Source organism: Cynoglossus semilaevis, chromosome 3 (genome assembly GCF_000523025.1).
Source record: "Cynoglossus semilaevis isolate Cse_v1.0 chromosome 3, Cse_v1.0, whole genome shotgun sequence".
Lineage (NCBI taxonomy): Eukaryota > Metazoa > Chordata > Actinopteri > Pleuronectiformes > Cynoglossidae > Cynoglossus > Cynoglossus semilaevis.
In genome coordinates this window covers 5516809-5529623 of record NC_024309.1, presented here as the reverse complement: position 1 = coordinate 5529623, position 12815 = coordinate 5516809, and the positions used below count along the sequence as shown (strand labels likewise).

General features: G+C 40.6%; 1 protein-coding gene across 1 annotated transcript; it reads right to left on the bottom strand.

The window, feature by feature from the left end:
- Positions 1–5: 5 nt before the first annotated feature.
- LOC103377013 (uncharacterized) lies at positions 6–12302 on the bottom strand. Its single transcript, XM_008307624.3, has 14 exons — positions 11850–12302; positions 10852–10963; positions 10039–10102; positions 9891–9925; positions 9204–9264; positions 9056–9112; positions 8895–8948; positions 8549–8597; positions 6868–7272; positions 2172–2306; positions 1978–2074; positions 1674–1729; positions 648–695; positions 6–528 (listed from the first exon to the last, which is right to left on the bottom strand). The coding sequence occupies exons 1-14, from the start codon at positions 11986–11988 to the stop codon at positions 416–418; spliced, it is 1425 nt and encodes a 474-aa protein (XP_008305846.1). The 5' UTR covers positions 11989–12302; the 3' UTR covers positions 6–415.
- Positions 12303–12815: the final 513 nt, after the last annotated feature.

Here is a 12815-nt window from a genome sequence, read left to right as displayed (position 1 = left end):
CACGATGGTAAGGCTATAGTAAGGAGTAAGAGTTTTAATATTAAGAGTTTTAATGTTTTGATCAAAGGCTAATCTACAAAAATATTTTTTTCTAAATTTTAAATATACGAATCGACATAGTATGTTTATATAGTATATTATAAGAATTTTTTTCGTAAACTTCTTTATTTGAAGACTTTTTAGGGGAATTCTTTGCATAATAGATTACTTTTGATCAGTGGGCAATGTACTAAAATACTATTTTTTTTCTGAATTTTATACATAAAGACGCAGCAACGCAATTAAAATTAACTCAAGGCAAATTAGTGCATTTCTATTGATTTTTTTTTAAACGTATTTAAAGGCATTTTGGGAAATTATTAGCATTGTAGGTACATATATTTATAGCACTTTTTACTGAAGTCATAAAGCCATCCTACCTGCTGTGGTCAAAGAATTCGATAGAGAGACTGATTATCTCATCATCTGTAATAATTCTTTTGTCTTCATCTGCAACTTCTCCACGATCCTCATTTGATCCATTGGAAGCTGCAGGAAATAAAGCCATGCATGAATTAAAAAATAAACACTGTGTGTACATCTTTAGTTTCGTGTGAATAAAATCATGACAATACTGTGAGCAGAAATGACCGTGTGTTTTATCTCACCATCTACAGGATGCTCAGCATAAAAGTCTCTCCTTCGTTTCATTTCATCTAAGGATGCATGAAAGATGAGCTATTATTTTAACCTCATGTTAACATTTTAAAAGGTCACAAAAAAAACACAGTTGTGCTCAGGTGTGGAGAGTAACAAATTAATTCACAATACATTCACTCACGTTACTATAATGGGGTCATTTTTGTGAGTAATTTGTAATTTATTACATAATTTCCATAAGAGGACATTTTACTTTAACTGAAGTACATTTTGAATTTATTTGGCTACACTGGAAAGGAACCAGATACTGAGTTGAAAATTAAATGTGTGGAAAAACAGTCTGCCATAAAGAAAATCATGTGGGTGTGCGAGCGGGGATTCCCCATTATTTTAATTAACGTAGATAATGTTTAATGAGAGACAGGCTCTAGCATGTCATTGGATGATGGCTGGTGCAGAACAAAAGAAAAATGGAGCTTGAGGATTGCCAAACAGAGAGCTCTGTGTGTCTGTGTGTGTATATATACTCTGGTTGTGCCTTTATCACCTGTTGTAAAATAATGTATCTGTTCCAGACAAGAGTAAAACAGTAGAAGGAAAACAACCAATGAGGAGAACAACTTTTTTTTTAGAGAGAATAAAAAGAAAATCTTGGAGCAGAAGAACGGGGGAAGTTTTCTCTGACCCAGTCTGACAGGTTTTATCCACAGCAAATAGAGTTACACAAAACACAATGTTGTGTGATGACAATAACAAATCTGTCCAGCAGAGGACTTTTATGAACAGTAAAATAAAAATAAAAAATGCCCACAAACTCTCCTGATGTTTTTACACCATAGAAATATCCAATAAAACTCTAATTTAACTGTAAATATTCTACATTTATGGACACATTTGTTGGTGTAGTCTTAATTTTCTGTTCTCAACATTTCATTTTAGTGGTGTGAAAGCTGTGGATGAATTAGAATAAAAAAGAAAGGGGGGCAGTGCATGTAAAATGAGTCAGAACACATGTGAGACAGTCATTATCTTACTTTTGAAAAGGCCGGGGACCAGTTTGTACACGATGTCCTGTAGAGTTTTATCAGACCTGCAAAGAGTAAAGGAACTTCAAGCAACAGCAAGAACAAGTAGAAGAGGTTGAACTTTAAGATGTAAGGCGTTTAGGAAAACAGCTATTTGGCAGAGGGTTGCATTAGATCATTTAGGATAATTTCTTGTGTATATTAAGAATTCAGCTTTAAGCGTATCAGAGGCAGTAATTCAACAAAGGTTGGTACAAAATGTGCTCATAAATACATGTAAATACAGGGAGAATCAAATATGCTGTATTCTGACCTTATGTTGAGGAGAGGCTTGGTCTTGTGTACTTGTACATCACAGATAGGACAGTATTTGCTGGTTTCCAAGTAGCGAACGATGCACATCTTGCAGACTACAAAAAAAAAAAAAAAGTCAAATCACACCAAGTTTAATCTGTAAACATGTATGCAGTGGATACAGAGACATCGTTTCCGGTCGTGTGAACTCACATGAGTGTAGACATTCGATGATGGTAGTGGCGTCTATGAAATATCCTCCACACAGGACGCACATGAGATGAGGATTGAGCTCCGTGATCTTTATCCTCGTCGTTCGATGCATGGTGAGAGTGAGGGACAACGATTCTGCACGGCGTGGAAAAAAAGACGAAAAACACAGAGAGCAAGTCAAAACACAGGCATCAACAGAGGCTGCGGGTCTCCTCTACGTCATCACACCATTTGGGGGTAAAATGAAGAGGAGAGGATGAAGGGGGCAAGTATTTGTTTGCCTGCGTTAAAGCAACATCATCTTTTATGCTAATCCAATAATAAGCAGAGGGGAATGAGCTCGGCGACTTGATTGATAGGCAGGAGCTCTGAGTTCATGTCACCTGACATGGCGCAGGGAACAGGCATAAATCAACGCTGCCTCTCCACGCGGAACATCGATGGAGCTGCACGTTCTTCTCCAGCTGCATGCACTTCATTTTAACATCATCATCATCATCATGTAAACACAAGGCAACAACCAGCCGGGAAACGAGCAAAACCTTTATTATATAAGTACTAAACACGTCACAACACATGACACCACGTTTTGAAACCTTTGTATTCAAATAATATTCAGTCAAGAAAGATGATGAAAGCAAAATAACAATCTGACTTGTAAAAATCAATGCGTCAAAGGAGCAAAAAGAGTCGCTGATTTGCCAGAAAGGAAACTGGGACAAAAGCCGTTAAATCCCAAATGTTTGCTTTTTACCTATAGATGTTGATAATTATGTTTTAACTGATGAAAACAGCACCCCAGTCAAAGAACCTTAAGAAAACAACTGTGTCACAAGTTGCTGATCAACAAATAAAACTTTGGTTTATCTATCTAAAACGGTGACGTTTTAAACGACTTAAAAATACGGATAATCAGACCGCTTCTTCAACGAACGTATTATTCTGATCTGCATCTCAACAACCGATACGTCATCATCACCGCAGATACAAGACAGGAAGTATCTGCTTTGTCCATTACAAAAAATTGAAAATATTCTCCAAAGATATATATATATATATATATATATATATATATATACACACATATATATATATATATATATGTATATGTGTGTGTGTTTAACACGACGTGTACAGATTACTGCTGTTCTGTTTTATCGACACAAAGCCTTAAACCACATAATAAAGCAGCAAAAATAATTAAATATTCTGCACCAAGATTCTTCAATAGATTAAAAAAAACAACTGCGTTTGATTGACGGATCAAGACTTAAATTAACGTGACGTAGAAATAATTATTCAAGGAGATATTTGGATTATAGACATAAAGGATGCTTTCGTGCGTTTTTTGAACTTACTAGTGGAATATGTTATATAATTATATTGAGTATTTTATTAGATTCCAGTGAATGAAAACAGACATTAGAAACCGTCCTGTATCACAGCCTCTCATGAAATAACGGATTTCTTTTACGTTTTCCGCGAAAATAACGGTCACAACCTTCAGGAGTCCGGGCATTTGACATCGCTCTCTTTACTGGAACAGAAACATATATCGCCGAATAACACTTTCCTTTCCTTCATTTAAAGATAAAGACTGCGGGGTAAAATATTTTTAAAAATCCTAACTTTTACAGTTTGATAGTCCTTATTGCCAAGTAAAATGGTCATATGTGAAGATGTGTCACAAACAACTATAATTAATCTTTTTGGGATAAGATCGGAGAAATATTATATACTGTGTCACAGACTGTGAATCTTTTTATTTTAGCCTTTGGCGGAAGCGGTTTCTTAAAATAAATAAACTTAGAATTCGTGTAAACAGCGTTGTTTAAAAATAAGATTAATACTAGAGGGTAGGAATTGACTGAAAAAAATGTGTTTTGAATAGGATAAATGTGTTGATGCTTCATTTTAAACCATCTGGCATAAAACGATTTCTGTTTTGGGTTTTTTTTTTATCCCACAGTATCCTGCTGCTACGGATTATCAATTAAAGAAAAATATATGAAAATTGTGTTTAAACTAAGAAGTTAAGTAACATTCTTTTGACTTCATATTTTTTGCGTTTCTCTGACACAGCACCGTCAAACCAGATGAATAAAAAAACACAGACGCCTGCGTAAACGTATAGGAATAAATAGGGTATGACATGGATTCACCGAAGAAACTTTGGAAACAAGTGTCACATATGACTTTAAAGTCTGTGTCTGGTTCTTTCCGGGTGATGTGCGGGGTAATTAACACGATTTTGCAGCCCGGGGGTCTGACCGTTAGGACAGGAAAAAGCTAACAGCGGCGTCAGGTGTTCTAGAGAGTTCCTGAGCGTTTTCTTTTGTTTATATCTCACATTTATGATCAGCAGTGACTGGAATAAGGCAGTGCGTCTTACCCAGCCGCTGTGCATAGCGGACTTCTCCCGTCTTCTGTCCCTACGTGCTCGGCTCGCAGAAGCCAGCAGCCAACCGACTGCCGGGCTGCCAACTGCACGGCTGCCATTTTGTGGAGGAAAATACAAGACCCGGGGCTTCTAGGGGTTTATACAGAAAGGTGTAGGGGAATACAACAAAAACAGTCCCGTTTATGGGATACTGTCGAACACTTTTACGCTGGGAAGATGGATGTGTGCGTCAGGACCGGTGCAAACATAGGTTTTACCGCTGCTCGCTTTGCGCCGTGTTTTCCACGCGGTGTGCAGAGAATCAGCGCTGCAGCAGGATCAGCTGCGATATTTTTCCACCAATTACGCGCAGACTGGGAATCTGCGCTTATTTAATATGCGCCATCACCAACCCAAGTTAAACACACCTGAATTTATTAAAACTCTATACCGCATTTAACCTTCCTCAAGCACAATCTGCGCTTTCACGCAGCACAGAACCGTTATTCTGGAGCTAAGAAAGTCTAATGAAGAAGATCAATGCCACACTACCAACATGGAGCCGTCTATAACCATAATGTTTAATGAATAATCGATTATTAATGGTATGAAAGAAAGGTTGACCATTCACAATAAAGGCTGTAGTACAATGATTGTCAGTTGCCCATGTGTATTTTTTTTAAACATTGGAAATATAGACGTAAACAACCGCAGTCTAGACAAGTATGGACATCACACATGGACAATGATGGACAATATGTGCATATGTACATGCATGGGAGTCTGTTGCACATTGATTGTCCGATGTTTGGACGATGGTTCTTCTGTGCTGGAGCACACTTTCCAAGAAGGCAACTCCATATATCTAGACAGGCTACATCCTTCACAAGGACGACAACATCCGACTAATCCAACAAACTGTACACATACCCACGTGGTATTTTTAGAATGAACCTTTGTGATTTTATGTTCAGCCATTCTTCCACCGAGGCATGACATTTAGTGGTTTATTTACACAGTGACCCAGAGTCCAGCCCGGTTCCTCTCTTTACTCTCAGTTCCTCTTTAGCAAAGTTGGCCCTAAACAGCAGCAGCTGAAAATAGCCCATTTAAGAAAGACAAGGGGAAAACATCAACATCCTTCAGCCGTAAAACCGCCAATGAAATAAGCACATCGCCCGCTGCAGCCACTTGACATGTTAGTAAACAAAGGGACAAACTCTGCGCCCTGGATGGTTCTGTCAACAATCCTAAATGTTCTGTAACACTGCCACCAGGGCACCGAGGGTGTCAAACTGCGACCCCAGTTGGGGTTTGTATTAATTTTAATCCACACACTGAACACAGGCAGAATTCACACATGATAAAAAAAAAAATTTTTATTTCTCTTCCCGAAGAGGAGAGGTCTGGTTTGTGTCTGTGTCTCCTGCGGGTATTTACACAATCCAGCAGTGTTCAGCACAAGAAGGTGGAAATATGTTAATCCATAATTAGACATTTATATATGAGCACAGATATGAGGAATTTATGTGAAAATGCCGATGTTTCGGTTGGATATGGTGAAGCACAGACACCGAATGAGGCGTTAACAGCCCGGCGACTGTGAACGGTCTTGGTTTATTTATTTTTTTACATTCTCAAAATACCAGCCATTCTTCCTAATCCAGATATCCACACTTGGGCAGACATAAGCGACACGACCGTTTCCTAGGGCAGCAGCAATGGAACATTTGCTGCTTTATGTCACGCCCGTGAGAACGATCTAAGTTAAGTTAATAAAATCCAATCTAGGTCATCCATGCTAAAATCAACTACAACACCCGCTTAAAGACACCCCACACATCCCAACTCTATAACCTGGAGGTGCTGTTTGGAACCAAGGTCACGCCAGGACCGTTTGGAACACTTGCTGCCGTGAACATTCGAGCCAGCGAACCCTGGTTCGCCCGAGATCTCCTTCTTTATCTAAATCCTTACCCCACTACACCAAACCTCAACGTCACCAACTAATAAAATCAGATCGCTGAAAGGTAATACGAGCAAATGTGGGTGTTTATGTTTCATAATTCGCCCGTACGCCCGGATAGGGAACCTTCTTTTGCAAAGAAAGGCGGGTGAAAAGTGGTGCGCGCACACACACACGCACACACACAAGCGCGTACACACACACACATATACTGAGCTCCACGTCGGTGATCGCTGCAGCCACCGTTGAAAGCTCCACATCCACCACTGGATTGAGAGCGTGGAAAAACACAAAGCGCGCCCCTGGCTTTCCACTCCCGTTAGTTAGCGGTAATATAGAATGAAACTTACCTGGAGGCTGCGCCGGAAATCCGTGGGTGTATGAGCGAGGAGACAATGAAAGTTGGGAGGCGATCAGCAGAAAATGAATAGGAGCCGAGTCGCCATCTTGAAGCAGGCTGCAGACGCTGTCAGTGGCGGAGAGCGCACGGCGCAGCAGAGCGCATTTCAGATGTGCGAGTAAAATCTCCCCCTCTCGGCGCCGCTCGTGCGCCTTGAGCGAATCCGATCCGCGGCTCCACAACAATCCAGTTCTCCTCCTTTTGTATGGAGCGGTTTCCTTTTCGGTACCTATAAGTTTGCCTCCGAAACATTCAGCTTCGGTAAAATGCAGCTGAGAGTGTGTGTGTGTGTGTGTGTGTGTGCTCAGTGTAAACTGACACCGTCCCCAAAATGGCTTATAGTTCGACCGCCCCGCTTTGGTCACGTGGTTTGCTTAAGGGTGCTTATGAATTATTGTCGGTGTATGCTTGTTTGTCGTCATCTACTTTCCAAGATGTACAATAAGGCATGGAAAAACGTACATTTGTGCGTGGATGCGTTTAAACCACATAATCTTCTCAGTAGTTGAATGTGTGTTCACTGCTCATAAACACAGAGGCTGCTTTTAGAAACGACTGTCTGTCCATATAATCGGCTCTTTCCTATGTATGTGACGCACTGTTTTTTAAAATAAGCCACAGCAGCCTGCTTCACTTTGTTACACTTTTCATCATGGAAAGCTACGAGCCGAATACTAATGCTTCTCTTCTCCTATCTTTCATCAAACAGCTCAGTGACTAGTGGCTTTTGGTAAACGACTGAGCAGCCGATGACATGCCAACGTCGGTGGAGTTAAAAATACAGGGCAGCCAAATCACTCGCAACGCATTTTACATCCATGTCATGTCCACAATTATTAAATTCCCACATTCTGTCATTTAGTTGTGTGGAAAACACCAGCAGCCTTTGTTTGTCTAATTGTCGGTTGAATATGTGACAAATGGCGCTGTCAAAACTTTGTAACGGGCAACGGGGCAGATGAAGGTAACAATATGCCCAACTTTTACTTCATGAATTGAAGCCCTTATACCTATTAAAAAAATCTCAGAGGTTTATGGAAGATCAGCCTCTTTCGGCGAGGTCCGAACACAGGGGCAGAAGAAGGTGTAGGATTTTTTGCATGGGTGATATTTTTAAAAAAAATAAAACAAAGAAACAAAAACCAGGAGCTCAGTTCGAAGCTTCAGTCCTTCAGCCTTAGTTAAAAAATGGACTCGAAAAATGTTGCAACAAATGCTTCAGGAAACAAAATACACTGCTGTCATACAACTATGGCAAAAATCCTATTCAGGCTGGTTAAGTGCTGACAAAACACATGCCTGGTTACCAGCTTCACAGGCTGCGCGTTTAAACAACAACAAATAAAAGGTTTCACGTTATCTCTCAAGTGTAGAAAAAGACGTCAAGTTGTGTGTTGGTATAAAAACGAACAAGGGCATCACAGATAACTCAGCTCAGTAACCTTTAACAAAATATAGTGGATTTTATTTTTTTAAAACAAATACACGTTAAAATAGTTATCATCGCATACTTTTACTTTTCAATTTCATAGGTAGGTATTAAAAAAAATGTGGCAAAAAGAAAAAGGAAAAAAAGAGAGAGAGGTAAAAAGGGAGGCGAAACCGGACACCGCGGCAGCATCATATCTGACCGGCTCTCTCCACACTTTTGGCAGCGTCTTTTAGCTTTCCCACCAAGTCCTGAAAACAAGTGACCACTCATTAGTGATTGAGACTGACGTTCCTTAAAAACTACTCTGATATCAGAGTATTTAATTAGACATAAAAACAACCTCTTTGTTTTTCATTTTAAATACAGCAAAAAGTAAAGTTCAGTTTAAGGCGTTGCTATGCAACCTGCAGCAAAGTGCAAACTGTTCTCTTGTGATTTATTGTTTTGGCTCATAAATTATGGAAGACATTTCAAAGTGGAATAATGTCAGGCGATCATTTGTGTTATTTGACAGCATGCAGGAATGAAACCCTTGAATACTGTACCTGCAGCTGCTCCACTGTGCAGGTGAAGCTGACATCTTCAGATGAACCCTCCTTCTGACAAAGAGGAAGGAACGTGATGAAACGTGTTTGACACAAACATAAGTGATTTGAAAGAGAGATAGAGATAGATAGATAAGGAGAGAGAGAGAGTGTGTGATTACCTCGGTATTTAGTGAAATCAAGTAGCAGGGCTCGTTGACCTTATTAACGTGTGCGTTCTGAACAAAACAGATAACGATTCACGTTTTTTTTTAAATAGTTTGTCCTATCAGGCATTATATTTAAAATCAACTGACAGTGTTTGTGTACCTTCATGTGGTATTCCAGACGCCATGATACGTCATTAATATGAGGTGCTTGCCTTCCTATGCTGCAAAATGAGAAAAAAAAAGGTGACTGATCATCTTCACCTGACACCGAGGTAATGTGATGCTTTTTTATTCGAATATATATTCGACAAATATCTGACAATCATAATCGTATAACACAGCGTTGTGAGTTCGCAGTATTTGCTCAGGGTCTGATCAGAGGGCACTCTTTGTCTTAAATAATTGGTTTCCCCACAGTTGGACACAGTGAGGCTCCTTCACAAAGAGCTCCTTTGTCGTGGTGCGTCATAACGCAGCATTTTACTTTGCTTTGCATTATTTTCCACGTGTCTCTGGACCTAACACGCAAAGGCAGAACATACTCTTCCACGCTTCTTACAGTCATCTAGCTACAGATACAGATTCCTTCTGCTTCTACAGCCCACGCTCCCCCCTAAACTAGCGGTTTGTTTTCCTGTCAAAACTCTATTTTTTGCTGACGCTGATTCATGCGTGTTTTCCCTCAATACATAACCCTACATAGGTCAAATGGAATCGGAAAAACACACGAATGACAAAAGATGATCAGATCAAATGGATCAGATGGATTTCACCTTTGCAGTAGAGTTAGAAGAAAAAAGTTGCACATGTTTGGTTTTTTTTACATTTGAAAGTCACATCTGCTTACCTTGCTAGTAGACGAGACAGTTCTTTTTTATGTGTCTGTACAAACATAACAGAAATAAGTATCATTTTCGTGTGGCTCACTTCTCTTACAACTACATGGAAATGAATTTAATAAAACAATAATCCAGGCAGCGAAGCTTCACATGTACCTGATACGCGGTATAGAATATTTCTATTCTGTCAGTACTGAATGAAAGGTCCTCAAGGCAGGAGCTGTAAAATCGAAACAACTTATTAGCAGTGAAACGTGTTGCAAGCACTTCATTTGATCCAAATTACATTAACGTAATTCTTTGTCTTGGTATAAGACCTGGAGAGTATAAGGAGAAAGAAGAAAGGTTTCTGTTGGTTAGATGCAGATGTTTGATTGTCATGATTTACATGCATGTCACATAATTTTTGTTGAATTACTTTAGCTGAGTGCACATCAACTTAATGGCAATACCACGTTCACCTCTTATGGAAAGAAAATTAAGAAACGCAACAAAAAGCAACAGACATGGAAAATGATAAAACAAAAAATTTAAACAATTGATTCTTTTAACCCCCCCCCCCACCCCCCTCCAAAAAAAGGAAACACATCGTGGCCATTTACAAAATCTGTTGAATAGGGAGACAACATCCATCCGATTGATTTGAAACTGAGAAGAAAACCCCACGGTCATACATGACAAATGAAATCATGAGTTCATGCAAATAAACCAATGTTTATTATTTGAACAACAATGACGTCACGGCATAAACATTCAAACAACACACAACAATTATCCTTATACCAAATCTCTGCCACACCTGACCTCTGTGTCACACGTATTCTTTATTTTGCTGCGGCATAATAATATTGTCCACCGTCCAATGGAAGACAGGACAACCACAGCAGATTAACTACCATAATATGCTCGACGGTGACAGACTTCCTCGTGCACCTGTCTACCTGTGCACGTCGTTTTGACGTCGCCTACCTGATTGTGGACTTGTCAGAGTTGTGTTTGACGACCTCCAGGATGAAGGTGGTCGTCGCTGTATGAATCTGCTTCAGCAGAATCTGGTCGACCTGCTTCAGCTCGGGCAGATCTGGAACCACAAACACAACAGTATTTAATTGATGATGCAGTCTGGACACAACATCCTCCTGTGGAATAAAACACTCTGGATCTACATGTTCTCCTTATCCTGACGATCCATACTTTGGATCTCAGATTGACGCGCAGAATGGAAATCAATGCTGATTTGCATGAGAATAGCTCCCTCAGCTGCATCAGCCGCAGTGGAGGGGGGGTTCTTTGTTTGTTTGCTCAGTGGACATTTCTCTCTCTCTCTAAACAATTCTGTGCTACAGACAAATTCCTTTATTGTCAGTGAAGCTGCGTAACAGGAGCAAGTGATGGATCTGCACACATGTTGTTGTGAGTAACAGCAGCCATGATGGAGCAGATGCAGCATGTGTCTGTCATTTTTACATAAAGTCCGTCTGTATTTAACGCTGCCCTCCGAGGTGGATCAATAGGAGCAACAGAAATTGCTGCACAAAGATACTACTAATTGCCATTACAGCGAACAGCCTGTCGTGCGTCCATTAGCAGTTTTAATGGTGAATTAAACGGGTCTAACGTGCTCTTCTTAATATGCAAAGCGGACCTGGTGCCAGTTTTAATGACAAAAGACGTCCAGAGTGGCTCTGTGGTAATGTGTCACTGCTCCTGAATGTTAAACAGCCACACCAAAACGGCTAATGTCACGTTAGCGCAGCCGCTTCGCCGCCGCGTTACTGAAACCGTAACACGCACAGACGAACAACTACTTAGGTGAAAACACGAGAAATTAAATCAGAAGATGTGTAGAAACAAAACGAGCATCCACTGTAGCTGAAGCAGCTCCACTACACATCCACACAGAGAGGAACCGGAAGCAGCAGCGAGGACAATAGCGGCGGCAACAGCGAGGAAAAGCGACAGCTCACCGAGGACTCCCGAGTCTGCGTGCGCGGACAGCAGGCTCCGGAAAGTAGCGTCTACCAGCACCTGGAAGCCGCTCTGGTCGACAGAGGACGGTTCCGCAAGCGCCTGTAGCCCTCTCTGCACACACTCAGACAACTCCATTTTGCAAAAGGACTCAACCCACGTGACGGATCAGCTGATGTTGCGTGTGTGGAGGACCAGCGCGGGGGCAGAGAGGCGGTGACGCGCACCGAGGGTGAAGAGAGAGAGGGGCTGAAAATGTGTGCTGATCTGCGGAGACACTGAAAGGACCGAGGGGGAGCAGCGTCCTGGTCTCTGTCCACATCGTCATGCTTGTTCTCGTGGCGCTTTATCCACAGTGTTCCATTTAGATTAGAGAGACAAAACAGGAAAATTAAGCCCGTGGCATCCAAAGTGGCTCCAGGGGCCAAATATAGGTCAGAGGAAAACGGTTTCGAACGTGGCCGTGCACAAGTAGACCCCAGGTGGTGCTCAAGCACCGTGCCCTTGAGCTGCGTTCACCTTTTAAAATGCAATTAAATTATTACCTTTATCCCTAAAGCCTTTCATCATAACAATAAAATAAAGATACAATAACGACGAAAATAAAGGCAAAATCGGGGAGAAACACGCGTCAGTCATATAACACAGACGCAATAGTAATACCTTATTAGCGGTCATACAGTCTGTTCCTTCCTTTAAACAGCTCATGTTTACAAACAAGAAATTGTGCTGTTTTAACAGAATCCTTTAGTGCTAGAAGAACGACAGACGGCAAAACAAAATGAATGAACAAATGAATCCCAGACACATCTGGTACACCGAGAAATAAGAGGAAGAGTGATGAATTATTACCTGTTTGCTGACATTTAGGGAACCTAAATCTTTTTCATATATTTCAAGAATATAATTTGTATATTATTATATATTACAATAATCAAAAATAAAATTAGACGGAGGATTTTAGT

What these genes read in the sequence shown, in the direction of transcription:
- LOC103377013 (XM_008307624.3), bottom strand. Translation starts at nt 11,988, where the DNA reads ATGGAGTTGTCTGAGTGTGTGCAGAGAGGGCTACAGGCGCTTGCGGAA. An exon ending in CATCGAATGTCTACACTCAT is followed by an intron (nt 2,075 to 2,171) that starts GTGAGTTCACAC and finishes TTTTTTTTGTAG; the next exon opens with TCTGCAAGATGTGCATCGTT. An exon ending in TGCTGAGCATCCTGTAGATG is followed by an intron (nt 529 to 647) that starts GTGAGATAAAAC and finishes TATTTCCTGCAG; the next exon opens with CTTCCAATGGATCAAATGAG.